This window comes from Nothobranchius furzeri, chromosome 2 (genome assembly GCF_043380555.1).
Source record: "Nothobranchius furzeri strain GRZ-AD chromosome 2, NfurGRZ-RIMD1, whole genome shotgun sequence".
Taxonomy (NCBI): domain Eukaryota; kingdom Metazoa; phylum Chordata; class Actinopteri; order Cyprinodontiformes; family Nothobranchiidae; genus Nothobranchius; species Nothobranchius furzeri.
The window spans coordinates 16,578,779-16,605,959 of NC_091742.1; the positions used below are offsets into that span (position 1 = coordinate 16,578,779).

General features: G+C 42.6%; 2 protein-coding genes across 9 annotated transcripts; both read left to right on the forward strand.

Moving 5' to 3' along the window:
• Position 1: 1 nt before the first annotated feature.
• xrcc3 (X-ray repair complementing defective repair in Chinese hamster cells 3) lies at positions 2-13,690 on the forward strand. 3 transcript variants are annotated; one of them, XM_070548846.1, is made up of 9 exons: positions 10-140; positions 8,383-9,474; positions 10,561-10,711; positions 11,128-11,265; positions 11,342-11,554; positions 11,647-11,801; positions 11,877-12,089; positions 12,742-12,779; positions 12,851-13,690. In XM_070548846.1, exons 3-9 carry the CDS (start codon positions 10,672-10,674, stop codon positions 13,068-13,070), a joined length of 1,017 nt encoding a protein of 338 aa, XP_070404947.1. In that variant the 5' UTR covers positions 10-140; positions 8,383-9,474; positions 10,561-10,671; the 3' UTR covers positions 13,071-13,690. The 3 variants fall into 3 exon arrangements, with proteins under 3 accessions (XP_070404946.1, XP_070404947.1, XP_070404948.1); XM_070548847.1 differs by lacking the exon at positions 8,383-9,474 and having other exon boundaries at positions 125-140; XM_070548845.1 differs by lacking the exons at positions 8,383-9,474; positions 10,561-10,711 and having other exon boundaries at positions 2-140.
• Positions 13,691-14,735: 1,045 nt separating this feature from the next.
• serpina10a (serpin peptidase inhibitor, clade A (alpha-1 antiproteinase, antitrypsin), member 10a) lies at positions 14,736-22,928 on the forward strand. Of its 6 annotated transcripts, none has more exons than XM_070548839.1 (7): positions 14,736-15,229; positions 20,066-20,229; positions 20,325-20,628; positions 20,697-20,972; positions 21,063-21,336; positions 21,500-21,647; positions 22,295-22,928. In XM_070548839.1, exons 3-7 carry the CDS (start codon positions 20,334-20,336, stop codon positions 22,484-22,486), a joined length of 1,185 nt encoding a protein of 394 aa, XP_070404940.1. In that variant the 5' UTR covers positions 14,736-15,229; positions 20,066-20,229; positions 20,325-20,333; the 3' UTR covers positions 22,487-22,928. The 6 variants fall into 6 exon arrangements, with proteins under 6 accessions (XP_070404940.1, XP_070404941.1, XP_070404943.1 ...); XM_070548840.1 differs by having other exon boundaries at positions 20,087-20,229; XM_070548842.1 differs by having other exon boundaries at positions 20,177-20,229; positions 20,328-20,628.
• Positions 22,929-27,181: the final 4,253 nt, after the last annotated feature.

Consider the following 27,181-nt stretch of genomic DNA (forward strand, 5'->3'; position numbering starts at 1 on the left):
TGACGCCTTGTGTTCAGGCGGGTGTTTATCGTAGTGGAAAGCTAAACCAGACCCCTGTTAGCTCGAACCGGGTACCGGGAGAGAGATGATCTGGGATCAGCTGCAACTTAAGCCGAACATCAGCGCTGCGGTTCGGAGAGGTAAGAGCCCGTCCACCGTGATTAACGGTGAAGCTCAGGAGAGTCTATCAGGTTTCGGTAGTGGCTGAAGTTGGCTTCCGGTTCTGCAAATGGCTAAAGGGCAATTACACCCAATTTCTGTACTCAACCATCTTTTATCTGCTCAAGCACGAAAACTACATCACCTACACCCTTCAAACCGGTACTAGATTATTCTAGACTAATAGCAGATTATGTAAAACATAGTTTGTAATTCGTGAAACTTAAAGAAAGCCAGGTTTGAGCCTGTTTTGTACGTCTGGACCACACTAAAACAGCTGGACACTTTTATGCTTGAACATTGTGTTTTTTATGGACAACCCATGATGAGCACAGAAGTCCAGTAACTAAACACCACACCTCTCCAGGTCTCACTGTTGTTGCCCACATGAGTGTTAAAGTTCCCCAGCAGAATGAGGGAAGAAGATATTCTATAGCGCCTCTCAAGATTAGAAATCATGAGGCGCTTCAAAGGGGGTCACCAAAAGGAGAGCTCTCCAGCTGGTCTCTCCAAGGTCTCCAGAGAGGGTGGGTATTCTGAGCTGTAGTTTGGTGCATGAGCATAAATCACAGGCAGGACTCATCCACCCACACGTAGGTGGAGGGACTGTTAGACCTGACCGCAGCCTTCGACACAGTTGACCACGGGATTCTACTCGATCGCTTGGAACGATGGGTTGGGATTAAAGGGTCAGCTCTGGATTGGTTTAGATCGTATCTCCACAATAGGACATTCTGTGTTAAACTGGGTGATGTTTTTTCTTCTTGGGAGGGGCTCCGCTGGGGGGGTCCCGCAGGGGTCGATCCTTGGTCCTCTTTTGTTTGCCATTCATCTGCTACCTCTGGGGTCAATCTTTCGTAAACATGGCCTATCATTCCATCTCTATGCTGACGATTGCCAGATTTACTCTCCATTGTGTCAGGAGAAAGGTCACTCTATCCAGTTCTTTGTCTCCTGCGTTAATGAGGTGAAGTCTTGGCTAATGGCCAACTATCTGCATCTGAATGAGGGAAAGACAGAGCTCATTGTTTTTCACCCCAACAGCAGGAATGTGGATCGTTATGCTGATCTTGGCCCTCTTTCTCCATACTCAAAACCAGTTGTTACCAGTTTGGGGGTGAAACTTGATGCAGGACTTAAATTTGATGCTCACATCAATTCTGTGATCCGGTCCAGTTTCTTTCACCTTAGACGCCTTGCAAAAATCAAGCCCATGCTGTCGAGAGCCCACCTGGAGCGGGTACTGCATGCCTTTGTAATTTCTAGGCTTGACTACTGCAACTCACTCTATGCAGGGTTGTGTCAGTCATCACTGCGTTGCCTACAGGTTGTGCAGAACAGCACCGCCAGGTTCCTGACTGGGACCAGGAAACGGGACCACATCAGTCCGGTTCTGGCCTCCCTGCACTGGCTTCCGATTTGCTATCGCTCACAATTCAAAATCCTCGTCTTTGTTTATCATTTCTTCCATGGTGGTGGTCCCCCCTATCTGGCCACTCTCCTGAACAAACATTCCCCATCACGCGCTCTGCGCTCATCTGACCAAGGCCTGCTCGCTGTCCCTCGTTCTAGGTGTCGTACCCGTGGGGACCGGGCTTTCTCAGTCCTAGCACCGTTACTCTGGAACCAGTTGCCACCCTCAGTTAGGCTGTCCCCATCTCTGCCAGTCTTTAAGAATCACCTAAAAACACACCTCCTCCGCTTGGTGTTTCCAGAACATGTTTGATTTTGGCCCTCTTTTATGTTGAATTTATTTCACAGTTTTCATTGGTTCACTCATTCCATCCACTCAATCCAAATGTGTTTCACACATTTGTCCTGTACCAGAATGTTTCATCTATCTTTTAATTTGTATTTTGTAATTTGAATTGCTTTTATTGTTGATTTATTCAATATATTTACCTACAACTATACCATTTTCAGCGCTTTGGGCTTCCTGACAGGGTTGCGGAAGGCGCTTTATGAATAAAGCTTTGATTGATTGATTGATTGATTGATTGATTGATTGATAGACTACCCTCTCGTTCACCGGGGTAAACCCCAATGTACAGGCACTCAGATGGGGGGCAACTACTATGCCCGCCCCTGCTCGGCGCCTCTCTGTGGGGGCAACTCCAGACTGGTAGAAAGTCCAACCTTTTTCGAGGAGGGAAACTGGTTCTGGAGCCAGGGCCGTGCATTGAGGTGGGTCCACTAAATCTAGCCAGAACCTCTCAACCACTAACTCCGGCTCTTTCCCCACCAGAGAGGTGACATCCACATAACGACCCCTTTGGCCCCTCCCACGAGTGGTGAGCTCATAAAAGGGGGACCAACTTCGGGCTGTGCCCGGCCAGGCTCCATGAGTAAAAGCCCGGCCACCAGGCGCTCGCCATCGTGTCCCAACTACAGGCCTGGCTCTATTGGAGGGTTTGCCATGGGTGACCCTACCAGAGGCATAAAGCCTCAGACAACTTAGCTCCTAGGATCAAACTAGACTCACCCCCCCCACCACCACCACCACCACCACGGTGAGGTGGCAGCCCTGGGAGAAAGTTTAAATATATGGTTAAAAATAGAAGGAAAAAAATTAATATGAGAAAACAAATAGGAAAGAGGAAAACCTGAGGATCCAGATGTTACATCGATAACTGTTCCCCCCTCAAGATCTGTTTCTTTTGCACCCAGCTGCGTTTATACCATCCACTCGCAAAAAATGTGTGTCCTAACCCTGAACATGACCCTGAAAAAAAACATAAATATTGTGCTACACGTAATAATTTCAAAAATTTAGATTATGCAAAACATACATTTTTGGTGACAGGGTGGCTGTGGTTAGGGTGAGGGTTACTTTTTGTGAGTGGGTCGTTTCCACTCGCATCTGGGTGCAAAAGAAACCCATCTCAAGGGGGGAACACATATCGACATAACACCTGTTAAGGCGGAATTGGTAGAAAGAGCACAACAAGTCAACACAACCACTCCCTCTCAATAGAGGCCAACGACTCATCAGGGGATGGAGAGGAGGGGTACCCAGAGTAGTTTCTGCTTGTTAAACAACAACAGACAGCTACAGTTTATAATCTTGACTCTCCCATATTCCAGTTAGGATTGACAAAGCTCCTCAGATGAGAAGAGAAACATCTTCAAGAAACCAAAGAAGTCCAGTTGCCTTCATCTGAAACCTTTGGATTAACAAGGGCTGTGTCCAAATTCAGGGGTTGCATGCTCATGAGCCGTCCTCATTGGTCTGGAAGTTAGGAAGTTCTGGAAGTTGATCACGCCCCTTTTCTGCCCATGATCTGCAATTCACCCTAGTCTGCATCGATGTAGCCTCCCCTCTTTCAGATGGTTTCTGCTGCAGAAATTCCACATCGAATTGTGTAGACTCGACACGGGGCAGGGCTGGCTGCTGCCAGGTTGCCACAAGACATGGAAGAACTACAAGTAGTAAGGAAGTAAGTAAATGTTATTTATACAGCACTTATCACAGACATAGTCACTAAGTGCTTCACTTAGATCAAAACAAAACATAATGATCTCCAAACAGCAATAGATTAAAATTAGAAAAAATAAAGTCATAAAATACCATAAAACAAATGAAAGATACAAATTTGAGTTAAAATAAGAAAATAAAAGGTTTAGTTGAAGCTTCCTTCCGGAGTATGTCTCTTATCCGATGGCACCATCTAGTGGCTGACAAGCGTATCACACAAAAACGCTGTTCCTCTGTTTTTTAAGATGGCGACTTCACGTTTCTGTTTTAGAAATGTGCTTCTGTAGCTGACAAACAGAGCTAAAACACGCTGTTTTATGAGTATTATTGTCATGTCATATTGTGTTTTCATATATTTACATTTTAGAGACTTTCTTGTCCATGAAAAGTTCATCAACTCTGCGTCAGACAAGGTATTCCTTAAATTTGAAGCGTCTAAGCGGCAGTCTAACGCTATTGGTTAGTTCTGGTCGGCGCTCAGTTTCCTATTGCACGGAGCTCTGTCGGGCAAGGGGCGTGCTTAGCAAAAAAAAAAAGACGTATTGCTTATATTATATCACAGTACATGATGAGATAATCACTTTAACGGATTTCTGACAAATCATACACAATCACTGAAAGAGGAAAACTCCAGAAAGTAGCTTTAAATAAAAGGGTCTTCAGCTTTTTTTAAAAGTGTCCAGACTGTCAACGATACGTATGGATAAAGGAAGATCATTCCAGAGTCAGGGTGCAACAGTCTGGAAGGAGCAATCACCTCGACTTTTGTTTCTGTCTTTGGAACTTCTAGAAGGTTCTGGTGGGTGGACCTGAGGGCTGGGTTGGAGCACAAGGCTTTAACAGGTCAGTAATATAGGGAGGAGCTTGACCATGTAGAGCCCTGAAAGTTCTAGTCAGGACTCTAAAATGAACTCTAAAGTTAACGGGTAACCAGTGCAGAGACCTCAGAATAGGAGTGATGTGTGCTCTTCTGTTTGCTCCAGTTAGGAGCCTCGCTGCAGAGTTCTGGTCCAACTGAAGGCGGTGTAGGGTTAATGAACTACATATCTAGGAATTAAAGGCTGTTGCTATCAGCTTATGTTTTAATTCCTAAGAAGATCAAACATATTGACGAATGAAATTTACTTGCATATATTTATATACAGATACTGTAAATCCTCTAATACAGGCCTGGGCCTGTATTTGACTCAAGCTCATCAAGCTCCAGGCCTTTATTGGAAGAAGGGCCAGAATTAGAGGCAGGCCTCAATTTCTATTTGAGCAAAATGAACTAATGGTTCGCTGGAGTTTATGACAATTAAAATTGCGCCCACATTTTCAAAGTTAAACACATTTCTTTTAACAACGGTAGTTTCTGCTTCAGCCCTCTCCCCCTCCCCCTGCGCAGTGGCTGCAAACTCACTGATGCGCCTGCAGCCTCTCGAGTTTCTGCTGCTCTAAACATGAAAATAATTATTTCATTTTCTGTTCCTCACTTCTGATTACCTTCAATGGTGTCTGTTTGTTGCAACCAGCAGCTACAAAAACTAACTTGTTTTTATTTGACTATTTTTCTGTCCTGCCTGTTTATTATCTTCCTGCATCTCCTCTCCATCCTAAAGAAAAACTGCTACCTGGGTTCATATATATTCACCTTATGAGTCACCTTTGAACTGCAGTTCTAAAAGATCTACCGACTGCAAAAACAGCGGAGTGTGCGCTGCTCGTGCATCACCGGAGGACAAGGTGATGCGCCCCGCTCCACAGCAGCGAAAAGCATCAGGCACAAATAAAAGACAGAAAACAAAAGGAAATGAACCGACATGAACGATCGCGTGTTAAATTAGTTTTTGAGGTGGCGACACCTGATTTGATAATGTTACTGTGGCCGTGCTCAGGACGCAGATGTCTGGAGCGCGTCAACAATCAGAACTTTGCATGCGCAAGCTGGTTAAGGTTAGGATGGGGGTGAGGGGAATGTTAAATTGCAAGAGGGTAAACGTCACAATTTGGTTAAATGTCCGTTTTACGGCGGGTGTTGGTACCGACGCTCTGGCACAGCGCGTTGCCTCCCGACACTCAGGAGCTTGTCACCTGCTGACAGCAGGCTGCTGTCTTTTCCGAGGACTGCATCTTGCCGGTCATTATCACGTGACAGCGACTAGTCGATGACAGGCATAAAAAGTCACTATAGTGAAGTCGACTAGTTCATGCAACCCCTATTGCTTCCCAGTGTTCTGCAGCATAATCAGCATGTTCTCTTTGAACTTGATATCAAATTTTCGCCTCCTCTTCGTCTCTGCACGGTTAAAGTTACCCTCGCGTTCTATCACTGGCAAATCAAAAGTGAGACGGATGACACAACCGCCCCCCGTGGTACTTGCTTGTATCCACATTCCTTCCGGCCACAATAAAAAACCGGCCATTATATATATATATATATATATATATATATATATATATATATATATGGATGATATAAATTCATACATCAACTTGCTTGGTCTATGTTAATCAAAAGATTATAATATTTATTTTTAAAGATTTAATTTAATAGCAAAAGTTATTTGTTAATTCAGAAGATCTAAAGACCTTTGCTTGTTCAGTGATCAATATACACCCACTCTGTGTTTATTTCAAGAAAGAGTCAAGTTTAAAAGGGTTAAGAAATTTATTACTAAACAATTTAAACATGACAATTTAAAAGACAATTTATAAAAGCTTTGGTACTAAAACAACCCTGTGTTTGGATGAATCTAAGGTGAAGTGCGTTTTGTTTGCGGTTGAAGCAATGTCTCAGAACGTGTATCTTAAAGAGAGGACGCGTTCTGGGTGGAGAAAGAATTTGGTTTTGTCAATAAGCTAAGTTGTTCTTATTAAAGAGCATTCAGACCCAATCTGTGTTCTACCTCACCGTCAGGCGACCCTCACCGTGGATCCGAAGGTCAGAGGAGGATGTTGAACAGTCTCGGGGTACTGGGTCCGGTAGGGAAGACTGATGGTACCGACTTCTCTGGTCCTAGAGATGCCGCAGGCACACAGGTGGAATTGGTTTGCGTCTGCAGATTCTTAAGAAATCTCGTATCATCGGCTTGTTCTGCAGGTGTCGTTTTGTTGTGTCGGAGCAATTCTGCCAGCGTGACAGAAATCGTTTGTTTGGTTAAAGAGTGTTGAGCGGCCGTCCCAACTTCTCTAGAACTCCCTCGCATCTGACGAGAGTTCTGTTTTAAAAGATGGCTATTATCATTTCTAATGAATCAGGTTTTGATGTAGAAGGAAGATTTAACAAATCCTCAGAAACACGCCTCCCTTAAGATAGAAAGTTCTGGTGTTATGGGAAAAGATCATGTGAGAGCAGTTACCTTTAACTTAGTTACTGTGACCTGTGTGAACTGACTTGACGCAGATTGGAGTCGCAGCCAGGGCAAGGTGACCCAGGCTGTGTATCTGACCTGTGTGTCTTAAAACCAGGCCATTACGTGACGTTACAGCGGTCAAGGGCTTTTTTGTTAAAACATGTGAGGAGTGTGTTACAGTAATCTAGACGGGAGGAGATAAAGGCATGGAGAACCGTTTCAGGTTCACGTTTGAACACCAACCTTCGCAGTTTGGAGGTATTTCTTAAATGATAACAGTTTAGGACCAATGTTTTTGAGTGACCTTCAAGAGACATTGATTGGTCAAAAACACCTAAATTTCTTAAGTTTGTCTTGACAGCAGAGGATAAATGACCAAGTTTTAGACTTATCAGGAGAACCATGCTCTCAGGGGCAATGGTCAGACATTCAGTCTTTTCAGAGTTTAACTGAAGGATCTTCTAGCCAGCTGGTGATAGCTGATAGACTCTAGTAATTCAGACAGTTTATAGAACTCAGAATCTTTAAAGGAGCAGTACAGCTGGATGCCATCTGCATATAGGTGATAAGAGACATTATGAAAATAATCAGTTATCTGTCCGAGAGGGTGTATGTACAGTAGAAACAACAGTGGACCCAAAACGGAGCCTTGGGGTACCCCACAGAACAGATCAGTAGAATCTGACATGATCTGGTTTCTACAGACACTAACTTCTGTTAGAAAGGTACGATCTAAACCAGTCTAGAACAGTTCCAGAGATCCCCACCGAGTCACCAAGTCTGTTAATGAAGGTGCTGTGATCAACAGCATCAGAAGCTGCAGAAAGATCTAATAATACTAACACTGTAAACGTCCCGTTGTCTGCAGCCATCATGATGTCACTGGAAACTTAAAGCAAAGCTGTTTCTGTTGAATGCTTTTTACCAAAACCAGACTGGAATTTATCAAACCTGGTGTGTAGTTCCAGAGAAGTAATCAGCTGATCTGCCACAACCTTTTCCAATATTTTAGAGATAAAGGATCATTTAGAAATGGGTCTGTAGTTTTTAGTCCAAACTTGTTTTTTAAGGATAAGTTCAATAACTGGATAACTTTCTGCGTTAGAAACAACTAAAAAGTTGAAAGGAGGAGAATGAGAACATCATGGCGTTGGTCGTAGTTTCTCACAGGGTTTCTGCGGGGCATTAAAAAGCATTAAAAGTCATTAAATGAAATTTTCTAAAATTAAGGCCTTAAATGGCATTAAAAAGCATTAAATTAGATTGTCAGTGGCATTAAATTTTTTCGAGAAATATTCTTAAATAATTTTAATTTTTTTGTCTTTATTGTGATTTGTTGTGAAATTGTATGAAACGTATGTTTGAGTCAACACGCTGGCAGAACCATTTCGATTATTACTTCTGTTCTGACAGGTTTCTTGTTGAATTGTCGTAAAACCGGATGTTCGACAAGAAGCTGGATCATGAGGAGTAAACGTTTGGAAAATGGGGAAATGCAAATTCCAGCAAAAGTGGTTGGAAAACGATAAATTCAAGGTATGGCTGCAGCCCGTTAATGGTCAAGATGGAGAAGGATTTTGTACTGTTTGTAAAAAAAAAAAAAAAAAATTAAAGTTAAAGTTCCATAAGTTGTCACACACACTGATGTGTGTGCGAAATTTGTTCTCTGCATTTGACCCATCCCCTGGGGGAGCGGTGAGCTGCAGACACAGCCGCACTCTGGAACCATTTGGTAGTTTAACCCCCCAATCCAACCCCTTAATGCTGAGTGTCAAGCAGGGAGGCATTGGGTCCCATTTTTTCAAAGTCTTTGGTATGACCCGACCAGGAATCGAACCCTAATCTCCCAGTCTCAGGACGAACACTCTACCACTAGGTCACTGAGCTGGTTGTATTAAACTTGGTACAATGGGTGTGAACGCTGTGAAATCGCACATGCAGTCGGACAACCACAAAGCAGCCGTAAAAGGCAGACAGCAGCTAACCGTGACTAGTTACTTTTCTGTAACTAGCAACGCGACATCTTCTGCAACTACCACGACCACAACAAGCAGCACAACTGCAGCAGCGAACCCTGCCGTCGGAACATCAAGCACGCTTCAAAAATTGTTTGGATCGCCTGCGGTGCTTCAGGCAGAGGTGCTCTGGTGTCTGTACACTGCCGTGCAGCACCACTCCTATGCATCCAATGAAGGTGTTTCGGAGTTGTTCCAGGCAATGTTTTCGGATTCTGAAATGGCTAAATCTTTCACCTGTGGAAAGGACAAGACAAGCTACGTTTTAAAGTTTGGACTCACCCCACATATAAAAAAAGAACTGATTTCTGCAGCTACCAACGCTGGACCATTTGTGCTGATGTTTGATGAAAGCTTCATCCAGTCCACAAAAAATAAACAACTAGACGTCCATATTCGATTTTGGGAGGCTGGTGCTGTCCAGTCACGTTATCTTGGATCTCAGTTTATGGGACATTCAAAGGCTAAAGATTTGCTGCACCATTTCAAAGTGAGTATATTTGTCCTTTTTGTTTATGAAGTGGTATTCCAATGAATTAAAGAGACAAGATGTGTTCATTTTGTTGAGGTTTTTTGCTTTTAGATAGTTTTAATAAGCTTATTTTGAAATTACTATATTTACATTAAATTACATATTTATATTACATAATTACATATATAGATTTACAAATAAATTCTTTAAAAATCCTGCCATGTGAATTCATGGATTTTTTTTTCACATTCTGTCTCTCACAGTTGAAGTGTACCTATGATGAAAATTACTGACCTCTGTCATCATTTTAAGTGGGAGAACTTGCACAATCGGTGGCTGACTAAATACTTTTTGCCCCACTGTAAATGGAATATTGAGAAACTGTTAAGAGCAATGCACTTTCTTTTTCACAATGTCCCTGCAAGAAGAGAAGATTTTACAAAACTTACAGGCTCATCTCTTTTTCCACTCCCATTCTGTGGACACAAATGGGTGGAAAATCTTCCTGTTGGAGAGAGAGCTATTGAAGTATGGCCAAAACTTAAAGAGAGTATGTTAAAGAGAGAGGGTGCCAGGCGTGGACCTAAGAGAAAAGCATTGGAAGATGAGCTAGAACAGCTGAAAAAGAAAAAGGAGATATTAAGGGTGGTGTGTGTCAGCCTTCAGAAAGATGCTGATCAACTAGCTGAACAGGTAGAAAACAAACCGAGCACGCTCATGGCTCAAATGATAACAAAATCTAATACTCTAAGGAAGAGATACAGGGACAAATGCAGCGAACTGACAGATGTTGAGTCAGAGCTGGAATCAAAAACTAGTGAGCTAAGGCACATGCATTAATCCTGTTGTGTGTGAAAAAAATGCTGTAGCATGTTCAATAACATGTAACATTCCATGCAACTATGTATTTGCTATGTTCCAGGCATACATTTTTTTGTTGTTTATCTCAGGGTACATTATAATACATTGAGTTCTCAGAGGATTTTTTTATGTACATATATATCCGTGGATTCTCACGTGTGTTTGTTTATGGCATTAAAAAGGTTAAAAATGGCATTAAAATGGCATTAAAAAGCATTAAATTTGTTTTGCTGATTTCTGCAGAAACCCTGTTCTCAGTAGATGTCCGCTCTATCACAGCCATACAGAATGCTGGGTCAGATGTTTGGTATCTTCTATGGAGAGAGAACAACTGACGAAAACAAAAAAGTTTAAATGTGCAAAAACAGGTCACAATGGTCGACACACATTAAAGGTAATAAGTTACCTTTGTGTAAAGCTTTCACAAATCTCCGAGTTATTTTGAATTGTTTTGCTAGTAGTGCAGAATGATCTAGTCCAGGTTTGAACAGTCTAGCTGTTTCATTAGTGTGATCTAGATGCAGAAAACATGCTAAAATCTGGCTTTTTGAAGTTTTCTCATTTATTTTTTTATTGCCTTTTTAGAAAAGACTCGAATAAATCACCCAAATCTAGTGTGAAGGGTGCAGATGTTGTAGTATTTGAGCTTGAGTAGATAAAAAATGGTAAGAGTAGAGAAAAGTTGAGTGTAATGGTCCTTTAGCCATTTCTCGAACCGGAAGCCAACTGCAGCTTGGTGTTAGTCGTGTTGTTGTTGGGTAGCGCTGTACGGGAAACAGCTGTTTGTGACGTCTCACTGCATTTCTGCAGCCCAGCTCAAGTCTGTCAGAGATGTCCTGTATCTCTCTGGTCCAGACCTCCAGAGGCGCACGGCTCTGTCCTGCTCTGAGGTCCAGGAGCTGCTCACTGCTGCTGCTGCTGCGTGCAGGAGACATCGTCCAACCACAGGTCAGACAATTTGATGATGTCACGGAACCCCTGTCATGTGGTGCCATGTTGTGAAGCTGAGTGTTTGTGGCTTCAGCCCTGCAGCTCCACCACAGTGAGCGTCAGAGGTCTAAGTCCTCCCTGAGGCTCAGTGCTGCTTGTCCTGTCCTGGACCTGCTGCTGAGGGGGGGTCTCCCTGTGGGGGCCATCACAGAGCTGTCCGGAGAGAGCGGAGCGGGGAAGACCCAGTTGGGACTGCAGCTGTGCCTGTCAGTCCAGTATCCACCCGAGCATGGTGGCCTGAGCTCAGGTCAGTGAATGCATCACCAGTTGGTACAGTGTCAGTGAACGCATCGTCTCTTTTGAAAGAACATTAACGAGGCGTTGGACTGTTTTTCCTAGGAGCTTTGTACATCTGCACAGAGGACCAGTTTCCCATCAGGCGCCTGCAGCAGCTGATTGCAGGACAGTCCGTCCTGCGCTCTGATGTCCCTTCGTCTCTGAACAGCTGTCTCTGCTTCAGTGACCACATCTACATTGAGCACACAGCTGACCTGGTGAGTTTTATTCTGACCTGAGATCAGATTGCAGCTGCTGAATGGCTGATTGCTTCCAGGTGTTTTTGCTTACAGGAATCTCTAAAGGTGTGCCTGTCTCGCCGTGCCCCCCTGCTGCTGGGTCAGGGTCTGGTCCGCCTCATCGTGGTTGACTCGGTGGCATCTCTGTTCAGGTGTGAGTTTCAGGCGGATGATTGGTTGGAGAGGAATAAACAGCTGCTCATCTTATCTTCCATGTTGCACTACTTGAGCCAGGAGTTTGACGCATCTGTTCTCTGCATTAACCAGGTAATGCACATCTGTCCTCAGCTGGGGGGGGGGGGGGGGGGGGGGGGGCAGGGTCTTTATTTCTGTGGCCTCAAGCCTGTTGGAGACATTGAGCTCTGTTAGCTGATACCATAAATGACCTGCATCCATTTTAACCCACGTTTGGCGAGTGTTATGACCCCAACTGGAGATGTTAAAATGTGAAGGAGGGGGTAACGTAAGAAATATGACAGTGGAATTAAAAATGTGTTGATTTGTCATAAAAGGTTCTAAAAACAAGCGAGCAAACCGATGGAGGGCATTATTAAAATAATACCAAACAAAAACAAGACTAAAAGGTTTGAAGGACCAGTTATCGTCAGCTGGTTCAAACTTTAACAGTTTTACCAAACTAGAAGGCGTTTTTAAAAATCACAAAGTTATTATAAAACCGACATCTCTACGAAAAAACACTGAGTGTCCTAAAAACCCAACGTCGGATGGGCTCTCAGAGCTTATGAGCTTGATCCAGCCAAACCTGATGAAGAGGATGACCGCCGTCTTTCAGTCATCAGCAGAAACATGGAGGAAAATATTTACTTCCTGTTTGTGTCTCTGACATTAGAGCCATGAACACTGTTGTTTACTCATCTGTACATTTTCTTTGCTGATGGTATGTTGTTTGTTTTTTCAGGTCACAGATGTTTTCAGCCAATCAGCTAACAGTCTGGGGTAAATGGCTTATGGTCATTTGATTTAGTTCTGATGTTTGGAGGGGACTGACTCGTGTCTCTGTGTCTCAGTCCTTCATCGTCCTCGGTGTGTCCGGCCCTGGGATTGGCCTGGGCCAATCAGGTCATGGTTCGGCTGATGATGCTACGCCTCCAGGAAACGGTCTCCCGCGGTGACGAGAGCAGCACCCTGCGCAGGTTGGAGGTGGTGTTTGCTCCTCATCTAGCTCGTGATGGTCGACACGTAGCGGTTTGGAGGGAGGGGGTCCGTGGAGTCGTGTTGCCTGAGTGACTGTCAGATGTCACCTATCATCACAGGAACGTGTGTGTGGCGTTCTCATCGGTTCTAATATCTGTGCACATTGGATTGGTTCCTGCAGACAAGCAGCTACGTGTGGTTACATCATGAGTCTGATGCTTCAGAAGGGACTCCTCGTTGAGGATTTGTTACAAGAACAAATCCGCGAGTAACAAATGAGCTGTTTGTGCTTCTGTTGGGAGTTGGTTATTCTGGTAGTTATACCTCTGGAGCTCAGGTAGACTTCTCAGCCACACCCCTTCTGGAAGAGGTAGGTGGTTACCATGGTGACCCTGGATTGATGTAACGTTTAGTCTAGTGTGGTTTAAGCTCACTGTAGAACCCTCCAGAATGTCCTCAGCTTGAAGCGTCAAGCCCAGTGAACTCACCTGCAGTAAACAGGCCTGTTTTCTGAAACCTTCAGCAGGTTTCTAACAAACAGCCCAACTACGGAGGATGCAGACTGTTGCCAAAGGATGAATAAAGGACCATCAACAGAATAAAATGAACACGAGTACTAAGGCTAAGAGCATCTAGACGCTTAACATCTGTATAGGATCCAAAGATCTACTTTTGAAAAATGCTTGTTCTATAAAAATGCTGTTGCACAACAACTCCACATATCTTCACAGCTGCATGTGGTAACAGGGTTAGCGTTATGGTACGGGACCGCATTTTGGTTTCACACATGGCTCAGATTTGTGTTCCCGTTTCCGAGGCGACCCTTTTTTTCAGACCACCTCCCCAGCAGTCGGACTGAGGAGACACTACGGACTGATTGGCCGACTGAAATTACGCCTACCGCCTCCGATTGGTGGGTAGACAGCCGGGGGGGGGGGGGGGGCGCATGTTGGAGGCTATTGAGTAAAGATCTGTCTGTAGAACCGAGCTGCTGCTCAGTGGGACTGACTGTGTGTATGTCACAAGATTATGAGGACACACAGCATATTAATACAATAATGTGGTTCAGTGTCCAGAAGCAGCACAGCTCGTGCCCGCCTTTGTTTACCCTAAAGTGGAGGACGCCGCTGACTTTCCCGCGCGAATTAAACCCCGCCCGTATTTCCACATTCCTGATAAGTCTTTCAGATTTATATGTGAACTCTACACCACCCGTTCCAGCCCCACCAGACCCCTAATTTGTAGGCGCCACTGGCCATGCACTCTCGTGCTCAACTAGTTGGTTTTTCAGCCCTCATACCAGGACAGTCTACTTGGGATGAACAGGTCCAATACACACTACCAAGTGATTGGCCGGCTCAACCACACGCCTACCATTAGAGAGCGGATAGAATCAACCAGCAGGAGCTTCCTGCATGCACCATTCTGGTTACTGAGAAGTAACGGTCACTTCTGACAGAAGCTGTGTCTCTCCTCACTGCTCACACACACACACACGCACTTGTATTTATATGTTTGTGTGGACCTCCATTTACTTCCATTCATTTTAGTGACTCCTCTATGCCTAACCCATAACTAACCCTAATCAATAGGGTTGTATTCCCAACCCTAACCTAAACTAAAAGCTAATTCACACCAAAACCAGGTTTTAGGGTGTTTCACACTGTGGACCAGCAAAATGTCCCCAGTCCAGGCTCAAGTAAGAATGTGCCCACTTAAACCAAGACACAAGTACACACACACACTGACTTGTGCCCCACACACTCAGGCATGAGGAGTGTGTGAACTAACCCTTCCGGTAGCGGACCGGGCCGACACCACCGGTCCGGTCCGTGCTGGCCCAGATGTGACAGCGCTTGGACCACACATCTGATTAAACACCTGCTGCTACCTTGAAAAAGGCCAACCTGAGTGTTATACACCCGGAATCCACCAGGTGTCGCTAATGCAACCAGAGATCTTGTTCAACAAAATAAAAGCCTGAGGATGCGTGCTGCTGCGTGCTCCTCTCCTCGGGACAGCACGTCTCAGAGCCGAGGACATGTTAGGACTGGCTGGATCATTCCGGTTCTGTCAGGCTAACCCGAAGCCCACAATCTGTTTGCTGCTTGGGAGTTTTGTTTTGAAACGTTCGCTTCACGTTCCACGCGCTTGCGTTGATTCCGGCTGTCGTCTGATCGCGAGCTTGTCAGTGATGCTCAGCGCGTGAAGCTCCAGACTGAAGATCAAAGGACCTACGGAAGAAACAGCGGGTGGGTCACGCTGCTGTCCATTTGTTGTTTGTTTGTTTACTGTTCAGCCACATCAGTCAGAAGGATCAGTTACGTCATGGTGGCCTCGTCGGTTTATTGCTGCGTATCAGTACATCATGGTGGCAACAAAACCCAATCAGAACCAGCTGGTCCAAACATCCAGAACCATCTAAAGCAGCGGGGATGGACCGTGGGCGTGGTTCAGCTGACCGGATGTGGGTCCGCTCAGCTGAACGTCGTTGTTCATCAGCTGATGAGAGTAAACATATTGGAGATGCACCGATACCAGATCTGAGAGCCGATTTTTGTTTTTCTGGGGTTCGTTAGCATTGGCCAGTCGCGGCTGGTGACGGTGTTTTTTTTTTTTTTTTTTTTTTTTTTTTGGTAGGGCACAATTTAAAGAGACACTGTAGTTTTTATTATTAATCTCTGGAAATATCCATCAAAATATTGTTGAAAATGAATGATGTCCAAAAATATTGGCGGCTTCGTAACATACAACCATAAAATGTTCTAAATTACATGAGAGCGGGTCTAAGGGTGTTCGAGGCCAGGTGCCTTGCCTACAAGAACACTGTCCTTCCTTGGTCAAAGAAAATGGTTAGATGCAACAGACTTGAGATAACGTTATATTTTATACGCATAAGTTTCAATATAGATATATAACGAACCTTTTACTTTTTAATTGTGTTTATATCTGTTAAATATGTGAGTTTCTACCTGCTAGCCACCGAAGCTGCAACTACTAAGCGACCACTGCTTTGGATCTAAACCCCCCCCCCCCTCCCCTCCCATTTTAAATTAGTTGACTTTCAAACTTGAAATTTTCCCTGAAGTAGTTGCCGCCTTCTGATCCACCATCCTTTTGAAAATACCGCGGTGTGTTCTGGGTAATTTTTGACCAAGGCTAGGCTACAAGAGGCCTCCTGTGTATCCTTGCTTAGCTCGCTAAACGGCATATACCTAATCCTTTAAGTATCTACTGCCCCCTATCGCCAGAGAACACATGCCTCGGAAGAACATGAACATTATAACACGTCTCAGAGGTTCCTGATGACGTATTTCCTAGGCAACCGGGGTGGGGCCAAGACATCAAGGCAAGGTTCCTTGGCATTGAAAAACACCCTAAGTCTCTGGGCGACGCCATATTAGATGTCACGTTTCCTTCTGCGGGAGGGTTACAAAACTTTCACCATTAATAAACATTGATGTTTTACACATTTACCCCCTCACTAGTTGCCAGTGATGAAAGGGAATCTGATGTGCTTGTTATTTAGCTGAAGTTTGTCTTACTCCAACACAAAAATACAGCTTGGTTGAAATCCTTTAGGTATCTACTGCCCCCTATCGCCAGGAAAAATACACACTATCCCTTTAACAGGTGTTGTGCCAAAAAGATCATGCCAGGTGGGATTTGCATGACCTGTTATGGGAAGTTGCGAATGAATAACGAGTTATTTAAAGTTATTTTACTAAATATGTACTATTAACATATTTCCTATCCATTAGCTTCCCTACAAAACGATGGTTTATATGGGGTGCCATTGTAAAGTCAGTCATAATCTAACAGCAGTATTTTTGGTTATTTATATATCATAAGAGAAAAAAATGGGAGTTCACTTTTTCGAAGTCATATTTTCATCATGTTATTCATACATTTATAAATGTTAAAGTTTCCAAATAAATATTTAGTTAGCAAGCTAAATATTTCATTTGTAGTTAAATATTTCTTTTGCAAACTAAATATTTAGGTCTGATCTAAATATTTAGTTTGTAAAATAAATATTTTATTCACTAACAAAATATTTAATTTACTAATTAAATATTTATTTTGGAACAAAATATTTAATTTGTAAATTAAATATTTATTTTCTGAAATAAATATTTAGATCCCAGCTAAATATTTATTTTGGAGCTAAACATTTAGTTTGCAAAATCAGCATTTGGGAAATAAATATTTAAGTCTGACCCAAAAATATAAAATATATTGTGGAGCTAAATAACATCGTGGAAAATAAATATTTAGCTGGTACTTAAACATTTAGCTAATATGCAGATTCACTTGCCAATAAGCGGAAGTTGGTTACCAAAATAAAAGCTGGATCTCGCTAACTTCTTTATAAACTCTTGCTCCGAACCAGAACTTGTTTTATCTCCAGTTCTATTCTTCTGAACATGTCCGACGTGTTGGCTGAAGAAGAATAGGACCGGAGATAAAACAAGTTCGGGTTCGGAGCAAGAGTTTATAAAGAGGTTAGCGAGATCCAGCTTTTATTTTGGTAACCAACTTCCGCTTTTTGGCAAGTGAATTTGCATATTAGCTAAATGTTTAAGTACCAGCTAAATATTTATTTTCCACGATGTTATTTAGCTCCACACTATATTTTATATTTTTGGGTCAGACTTAAATATTTATTTCCCAAATACTGATTTTGCAAACTAAATGTTTAGCTCCAAAATAAATATTTTGCTGGGATCTAAATATTTTTTTCGGTAAATAAATATTTAATTTACAAATTAAATATTTAGTTCCCAAATAAATATTTAATTAGTAAATTACATATTTAGTTAGTGAATTAAGTATTTATTTTACAAACTAAATATTTAGATCAGACCTAAATATTTAGTTTGCAAAATAAATATTTAACTATAAATTAAATATTTAGCTTTCTAACTAAGTATTTATTTGGAAACTTTAACATTTATAAATGAATGAATCACATGGTGAAAATTATGACTTCAAAAAAGTGAACTCCCAATTTTTTCTCTTATGATATGCTAAATAACCAAAAATATTGCTGTTAGAATATGACTGTTTGACTTTACAAATGGCACCTCATAGGTTTATGGGCAGATAAATGAAAACGACAGTTTATTTGAACAAAAATAATAAATCTTTAAAATATTTGTAATTTCGAGTCACATTCCTGGTTTTTTAAACCAACAGCAAAATTCAAGCAAACTGAACAAAATAATCTAAAAATACTCACTAAACACGAGTTTCTAACGCGTTTAAATAAAAGTTGTCTAAAACGTTAATATGTAATCATTATTTCATCGTATTTCTAGTCAAAAACAAAAGTTTTTCAGGAGAAAGGCCGATTAGAAAAGTGTTGACATTATGAACGTATTAAAATATCCTCTTCGCTCATTATTCTAATAATTAAGTGAAATTTGCATGACTGGGCTGACTTCGGATGCATTATCCACATATCACCACTAGGGAACGCCAAATCACCATTATTATGTCACACCAACAGACGGTAACAGCAACATTGTTCCAAAAACGTGCTTAAAACTCACCAATATGTGCAAATTCAGCATAAAACAAACAAAGCTGAGTTCAGGAAGGTAAAAGCATTCACTCAGTCTTACTTTGCTGGATTAAGGTTGTAATAATCTGTGTTATAGTAAAACTTATTTCCTGCAGGAGTGTGTTCAGAAGCCTCTGACGCGACATTCCATCATTTTCTGGTTCTTCATAACAACAAAGCTCCATGAGGTGTACTCAGTTGCTCTACAAGGACGGTGAACTGTGCAGTTTCTGCTTCTGTCCACACCTGAGCTGAGACTCTGCCCTGCTGGTCTCCTACCAGTTAGCGTAGGTCTATAGCCCGATCCCACTACTCGCACTTACACCCTTCAAATGCGCGATCCCGACCAGAGGTACAGAGGTGGGAAGTAACGAAGTACAAATACTTTGTTACTGTACTTAAGTAGTTTTTTTAGGTATCCGTACTTAAGTACTTTTTTCTGACAACTTTTTACTTTTACTCCCTACATTTGAGCCCAAATATCTGTACTTTCTACTCCTTACATTTTCAAAATGGTCTAGATACACTGAACAAAAATATAAATGCAACACTTTTGTTTTTGCTCCCATTTTTCATGAGATGGGCGTAAAGATCAAAAATTCATTCCAGATACACAATATCACATTTCTCTCAACCATTGTTCATAAATCAGTCTAAATGTGTGATAGTGAGCACCTGTGCTTTGTTGAGATGATCCATCCCACCTCACAGGTGTGCTACATCAAGATGCTGATCTGACATCATGAGTAGTGCACAGGTGTACCTTAGACTGCCCACAATACCTTGATTCCATGATCACAATGTTTTAAGTCAAGTTGCCGAAAAAACTATTTCAGTTAAATGCTCCCGTATGTGGTGATAGCAATAACATTAATAGCATCATATCTCCAGGAATTATTGTCGTGTTGCTGAAATAAACTTCTCAATCCAAACCAGATGCTTTTTTTCTGTTATTTAAGGTTTAATTTTTTTACTTTTCGTACTTAAGTACTTTTTAGAGCCTGTATCTTTTACTTTTACTTAAGTAAATAAATTCGCTCAGTACTTTCACTTTTACCAGAGTAGTTTTTTACACAGGTATCTGTACTTTTACTTAAGAAAAGACCGTCTGTACTCTTGCCATCTGCAGAGATATGAGTGCATAGTGCGCCCCTTTTGCATCCTTGATCCACACTTCAGCCAAGTCTGCATCAATGTGGAGTCGCTGCAGGAGAAAAGACTCAAGTTCCTTTTCTGAAAATATGTATTTTCTAATGAAACTAGTTTTTTAGGACGATTAGTTGATGCTCTGTAGGTTTTTGCTGAAGGACGCAGGGTGAGTATTGAGATTGAGCCATTGGTAGAGATAACAGGAAATACGTCACAAGACGATTCTGTAGTGCTAAACGTGTAAATAACGTTTTTAAACTACACTTTAATGCAGATTATACACAGCACTTGTACTCCGTATGATGTAGAGATCCTTTAGTTTGATTTTCATGTTTTTATGTTTTGTGATTTATTTTCTTCCTCTTCTGGTGAGACTGGCTGGACGGCGCCCTAGCGCCCCCTATGGACGAGCCGCCTTTGGCATTAGCGTTTGATTCTGGTCATCAGCTGATGTTCTGATGCATCTCTTGACGTTTGTGATCAGGTTAAATTCAAACAGAACCAGAACCAACCTCAGGACCAGAACGTCTGTTTGAGGTGTGGTAGTGCTCCTCCAGAACCTTCTCTCTTATCCAGTTGTCCCAGGTTCAAGAGAACTGGTTCTGATGTGTGTCCTCTTGGCTGCCCTTCAGCAGGAGACCATGACTCCTTCTGTCCATGCGGTCTGTCGCCTCTTCCTCCTCCTCCTCCTGCGTCTGGGTCCAGTTGTTCCAGAACGCCTCGACCCAGCTGTGGAGGACTTGGTCAACAGAAATGCAGACTTCGGAGTCCGACTGTATCGAGCCGTTTCCAGCCGCACCGATGACAACGTCTTCCTGTGTCCGCTCGTGCTGTCCGCTGCTCTGGTGGCACTGCTGAGTGGAACCGGTAGCTCAACGCGGAGTCAGCTGCTACAGGGACTCACGCTGGTCGGACTGGACCCTGAGGTTCTTCCAGGTGGGTCAGAGATCAGAAGATGAAGCAGTGTTCGGGTTGTGTGACTGTGGCTTTCCTTCTGTCTCCAGATCAGTTTAGGACTCTGATGGATGCTTCCACGAGTATTCAGCAGGGTGTGGCCATCTTCCCTGCACAGGGACTGTCCGTGTCTCCCTCCTACCAGGATCTGGTTCAGACTAAGTTTGGGGGGAAGGTTCAGAGTTTGTTCTACGCCGCCGTTCCTGAAGCTCTTGATGCCATCAACGCCTGGGCCCAGGAGCAGACCGGGACCCAGATCCAGCAGGTTCTGTCCACCCTGGACCCCCAAACCCAGCTGCTGGTCGTCTCCGCTGCTTCCTACCAAGGTGAGAAGGACACAGTCCGTGCCACTGAAGCTGGGTCCAGGTTTCAGCTAGACCTCCTCCTCTTCTAACTGAAGGTCTGTGGTGTTTCAGCTCGCTTCAACCCCATCTTCAACCAAACGTTCACTCAAGATGAGCGCTTCTACGTCAACAAATATCGAGTCGTCATGGTTCCCATGATGTTTCGGGCCGGTAAGTTCTTACTGGCGTACGACCGCTCGCTGAAGGCCGGCGTGCTCAAGCTGCCTATGGCAGATGGAGTGGCCATGTTGGCGGTGCTGCCTGATGAAATCACAGATATCACCTCTGTGGAGGAGGGAGTGACATCAGAGAAGATCCAGGCCTGGGTCCAGAAACTGAAGAAGACGTGAGGACACATCACTTCATGTTTCTCTTTTGTCTTCGTTTTCCAACTCTAGAGGAGGAGGAATGTTCGTCTACCAATCAGGAAGTTGGCAGATGAAGGTTCCAGCTCCTCATCCTCCTGTCATCACTCTTAATGCTAATGTTAACTTTTATTTTGTAAACAGGAAATTGGAGGTGCAGCTTCCTCGCTTCCTGTTAGAGCGTTCATATTCTCTGAAGAACATCTTTCAGACCCTGGACATAACTCAGGTGTTCCAGGATGATGCTGACTTCAGCAACATGGGCGGAGCTAATGGAGTCAAGCTCACAGAGGTTAGTGAAGAAAGGTGGAGGTGCTCATCAGGAGCATCCATGCTTTACCTTCACAGGTAGTATGAGAAAACCAGACCAGTCCTCTTGCAAGTAGTTGTAGGGTTAAGCAGCCTGGTTTCCCTAACAAACACAGGTCCTGGATCAATGAAACTCATTTTATTAGAATAAAAGTGGCACTGGAAGGTCACCTGCTGCTCAGCAGAAGTGAAATGGTGAAAGGTTTTAAAGCTCTAAAGTGTAAATCTCCAGGTTCCTATCACAGAACCTTGCTTTTCTGGTTTGAACAGGTCTTTATTTAGAACACGTGGGGGTGGCTGTCTGTCTACAGACAGGCAGAGACTACAGATCCTCATGGATTCTTCACGGTGAAGGAAAGAGGGACACGACATGGAGGTTTTAATCCAGTCTGGACTGTCCCAGACGTCCTCACCCTCAGATCCTGGTTTGGCGTCCTCCAGTTTCTGGTTTAGGTCTTTCTTAGGCAACAGCACAGCTCCCCTCCTTTATTCCTTTCTGTGTCTTTCTTGCTTGTTGATTTGTGTTCAGCTGTGTTTCGAGTTCTTTGAGTCACCAGGACCAGAACGTTGGTCTTCTAGAGTTGTAGTTTAATAACAGTTTTGCTGATGCAACATTTTTCTGGTCTTCAGGTTTGTCACAAATCTGTCATTTCTGTGGATGACAGCAGAAGTGACCCGAGTGGTGCAGGAAGTGAGTCCACTGCTTTCTCCACACCTCCACCACGTCTGACCTTCAACAGGCCCTTCATCTTCATCATCTACCAGGAGAGCACTGGAAGCCTGCTCTTCATGGGCAGAGTCACAAACCCCACAGAGAAATAAGCTCCAGATGTTGGAGCTGCCCTCGAGCACCGTTACGGTCACACACCTGAACAGGATCAGGTGTTGCTTCGTGTTTTTGAGTTGACCCGAGACCAGAGAGATGCAGATGACTCTTAAGTTCTATTTGATGTCCACATTTATTTTCTAATAAGCATCATGCTAATATCTTTGTGCATTCAGGATACCACCAGATTCACTGTAGTACCAAGTGCTCTGGGTCAAGTTTAGCTCATTTACCATTTAACATTATTGTTAGCATGTTGTTAGCTCAGAGGTCCTGCTCCAGTACACTAGCACTGTTTATGTTAGCATCTTGTGACTGTATTCACAAAGCTGAGCATGTTCATGTTAGTCATTAGTATTCACATCATTAGCGTCATGCTTGTATCATGTTAGCCTTTAGCTACACGTCCAACAAAGTAAAGGTTTAATTCATGCTGTCTCTGAAAGTTTTATTATAGTCTTATCTCTTGTTTTGTTTTCTACTCGTGTTCAACGAGACTGTTTATGTAAGCCTTGATGAAGCTTTATTTACATGTTATTTAACGATAACAAACTCTAATAACAATTAATGACACCTTTAAACTTTTGTTTAAACTAAGAACAAACCCAGACGTAGCTGGTGAATGACTTCCTTCGGTCTGCTGTTGCCTTTATTACATTTTTACAGTTATAATTATAGTCTGCATTATTAGTTATTATAATGTAAATTATTACAGTTATTATAATGTAAATTATTAGTTATTATAATGTAATTTTTACAGTTCTTATAATCTGCATTATTGCAGTTATAATGTAATTTTTAGTTATAATCTGCATTATTGCAGTTATTATAATGTAGATTATTACTGTTATTTTAATGTAGGTTATAAGTTATTATAATCCTCATTATTACAGTTATTATAATGTAAATTATTACAGTTATTATAATCTAGATTATTAGTTGTTATAATGTAGATTATTATAGTTATAATCAGCATTATTACAGTTATTATAATGTAGATTGTTATAGTTATTATAACCTAGATTATTACAATTATAATGTAAATTATTGCAGCTATTATAATGTGGAATATTACAGTTATAATCTAGATTATTACAGTTATAATGTAAATTATTACAGTTATTATAATCTAGATTATTACAGTTGTTAAAATTATTTTATATATTAGTAGTTTTAATCTGAACTATTCATTATAATCTGCAATATTACAGATAATCATAAGCACTGGTGAGTTATCACACCGCTCCTTAAATCCCCTGCGAGCTGATGAGAGAATTTGCAGCAGCTGCTCTCCGGGTGCGCCCACCTGCAAACAGGAAAACTCATGGAGAGGTTAGCTCCACCCAATGTGACACAGCCAGAGTTTCGGCAGTGCAGTGTTATGTGTTTCACTGAGACGTGGCTGCAGGACCATATCCCCGACTCCAGCGTCTCTCTGCCAGGATTCCTGACTGTACGAGCAGACAGAGATCTGAAGAGGAGCGGGAAAAGAAAAGGAGGTGGAGTGGCAGTGCTTGTCAACAACAAATGGTGCCATCCAGGTCATGTTTCAGTGAAATGTCTTCTCTGCAGGCCAGATGTTGAAATCTTGCCAGGGGCGGAGGTTGATATGTGCAACATGTGCGGCCGAACAGGGCGGCAGTCTGGAGGGGGCGGCATTTAATTTCCTTTTTTTATTTTTTAAATTTTTTTAGCATCAACCAATACATAAACAAAACATAGAAATTGCATGTTCTTCATAATAATAAAAGTGATGAGTGATGATAATATTTCTGTAATAAAAGCACAACAAAGTCATTGTTTGCGTTTATATAGTGATTTTATTGCGCCTCCTTGTGTCCGCCGCGTCTCTGTGGATGCAGGGTGGGATAGTGCGCTCAATAGCACCCTTCATCAGGTGGGGGTGGAGGGATCTCAGAGAATGATGATGGAGGGATACAGGTACTGTTTGACATATCACCACTCACAAACATAATGGAAAAGAAGCGGTCGAAGCCATCTGGTGCCCTGGGCACCAGCCCGACACCGCCCCTCCTCCTCTCTTCCAGGCTGCTGAGGAGAACAGCTGACCTGAATCCCTCTGACGACCCACACCTGGGATAAAACACCTGAAGACGCCAGGCTGGTGGCCATAACACCTGCTAATGCTAATTCCTTCAGTGGAAAAAGACATCTGATTATCAAAGAGCTGATCGGTTTGCATTTAGCTTCAAATTTGACCTGGTGGTGTTTGCCTCTTGTTTTTGTACAAGAAGACAAAACATTCTCACCCAAGGCCTCATGCAGACTCCTGCATTTTCACTCTGAGGAAGTCATCCTGAATTATAAATAACTTTACAGCTCATAAGTTGGAATAATCATATGTGTTGAATGAACAAGATGTTTAAATCAAATGTTTGTGTTTGTAAAGTTTAAGTGAAATGTTTTGGATACGTACTGTTATTTTAATAAAAATGAATAAAGGCGCAGTGCAGCACAAAACTGCCACAGACTAAATTCAACCAGAGTTACCACAAAGACCAATTTGGTGTGCCACCCCAAAAATTTCTTTGGCCCCATCTGGCCACCGCTATCAAAATTTTCTGGAGGTGCCCGTCTGCAACGCTGCAGCTGATATCAGACAAACGGCTCTTCTAAGAGCCAAACAAACAGACTTAGATGCAAACAAACATTCCAGCTTCCTGCTGTCACCTGTGGAGACATCAGACTAGACGGGTCCTATCGGAGCTAATCTACAGGTTCATGATGTCAGAGGTCCACTCCACCGGAAGTGACCAGCACGACCTCTTGACCCCCTGAATTGCACAAGAATCTGCACACAAAAGGGTGCGTAGACTCGACACAGATTGCGTCGGAAGTTTTTTATAAATAAATCTCTAGGTAAACAAACAGCCAAATTTATTTTACAACCCAGACTACAAATTCTCTCAGATACCTAGAAGGTTTTACAACATCTAGCTTCCATTACAACGTTCCACACATCACATTAAATCACTTAATCTCCATTACATTACACATCATTCCATTCATATCTTGTAATGTATAAGCATTAGTTTAGGGAAAAGAAATCCATTCATTTTTATAAACTACATGACTGTCTGAATTAATACGAAGCGTGTTTATGGTCCCTGAACAAGTAAATGAACACTCAAATCTTCTGATTACACATTCATAGGTGAATCAGTTTGATATTTCATATTTATACGGAATATCACATCTTATTGTTCATTATTAATAATGTTTATGTTTATTCATTTAGCAGACGCTTTTATCCAAAGCGACTTACAATTTATAACCTATAGGGCATGTTGTGATCTGTGGGGGAAACCGGAGTACCCGGAGGAAACCCACGCATGCATGGGGAGAACACGCAACTCCACGCAGAAAGGCCGCAGCCGAGTTTGGAACCTGCAACCTTCGTGCTGCGAGGCAACAGTGCTAACCACTGCGTCACCATGCAGCCCGTAGTCAAATAATTTTCACTACAGATGTTAGAGAAGAAATGTATTATAATAGTTCATCATTAATTAGAAATGAAGTGAATAAACAGTGTTTCCAGTGTAAATCAGACACAGCCAATATGTTGGTTTGGATGGCTCTGGAAATCCAAATAGACATAATCCTAACGTAGGAAGAATATTCAGTAGCTGTGATTGTGTTAATCACCTTGTGCTGTAAATAAACAGTAGCTCCACCTGGTGGTACTTTTTACCATAACAGTCAAAAGTGAAGAGGTCAAACAGGATCTGGTAAGGGTCACAGGTGAAGTATGACAGAAAAACTATAATGACGTGACCACACGACTGCTATGCTCATATAAACAAACGTGTGAAGTGACTGATAGTCGTGCTTTTAATGACATTTTACTTTGAATAAATAAAACTTTAAATTTCATTTAGCTGTTAAACTGTAAGGCTACAGACAGGTGCCTGGGGGTTTTCTCTGGGAGCTCCAGTTTAGCCCCGTCTAAAATCCCACATCCTAAAGCGGTTATCTTCAGATTTTAGTTGAGGTTCAGGTAAACTATAACCAGAAAACAAATTTCATCATTTTACTGTAGATTTTTGGAGAAACGGCAGGTCAAAGAGCAGTAAAACACCTTTGTAGGATTGTTGCAAGTTCCTACATGCCAAAAATAGTGGCAAGAAACGGAGTCAACAGGTAGGCCACAGAGATAAGATTGGACCCACACTGAAGTACACTGAACTTGCTCATGCGAGTAAAATCAGCCAGAAGATAAGAAGGAGGGGTCCAACTGAACAACAAGCACCGGAGCTGGAACAAAAGAAGACCAACTGAAGGAAAGCTTCTCAGGAGAGGACAAACCCTCCATGGAGAGTTTTGGACTTTGGGGGGAGCTGAAGACCAGTTTACAAATGTGACATCATATGGGTTTGGCTGTCTTGTGTTCTATATTTTGCAAAAACGAGTGGATGGACTAGAGCAGGGATTCCCAAAGTGTGGTGCGCGCATCCCCGGGGGTGCGCGAGCTGCCGCGAGGTGAAAAGTGTAATGGCTGCGGAGCTCAGAGAAGTCTGTCATATGTCACCATTAGCGTAGCCAGAAACTCGTTTGTGGGTGGGCCAAAGAAAACGTAAGTGGGCACAATAAATATAATTGAAAACAAGTATATTTTTGCACGCACGTGTGTGTCCTCCACATGTGCCATAGTTTCATAATAACAATGCGCC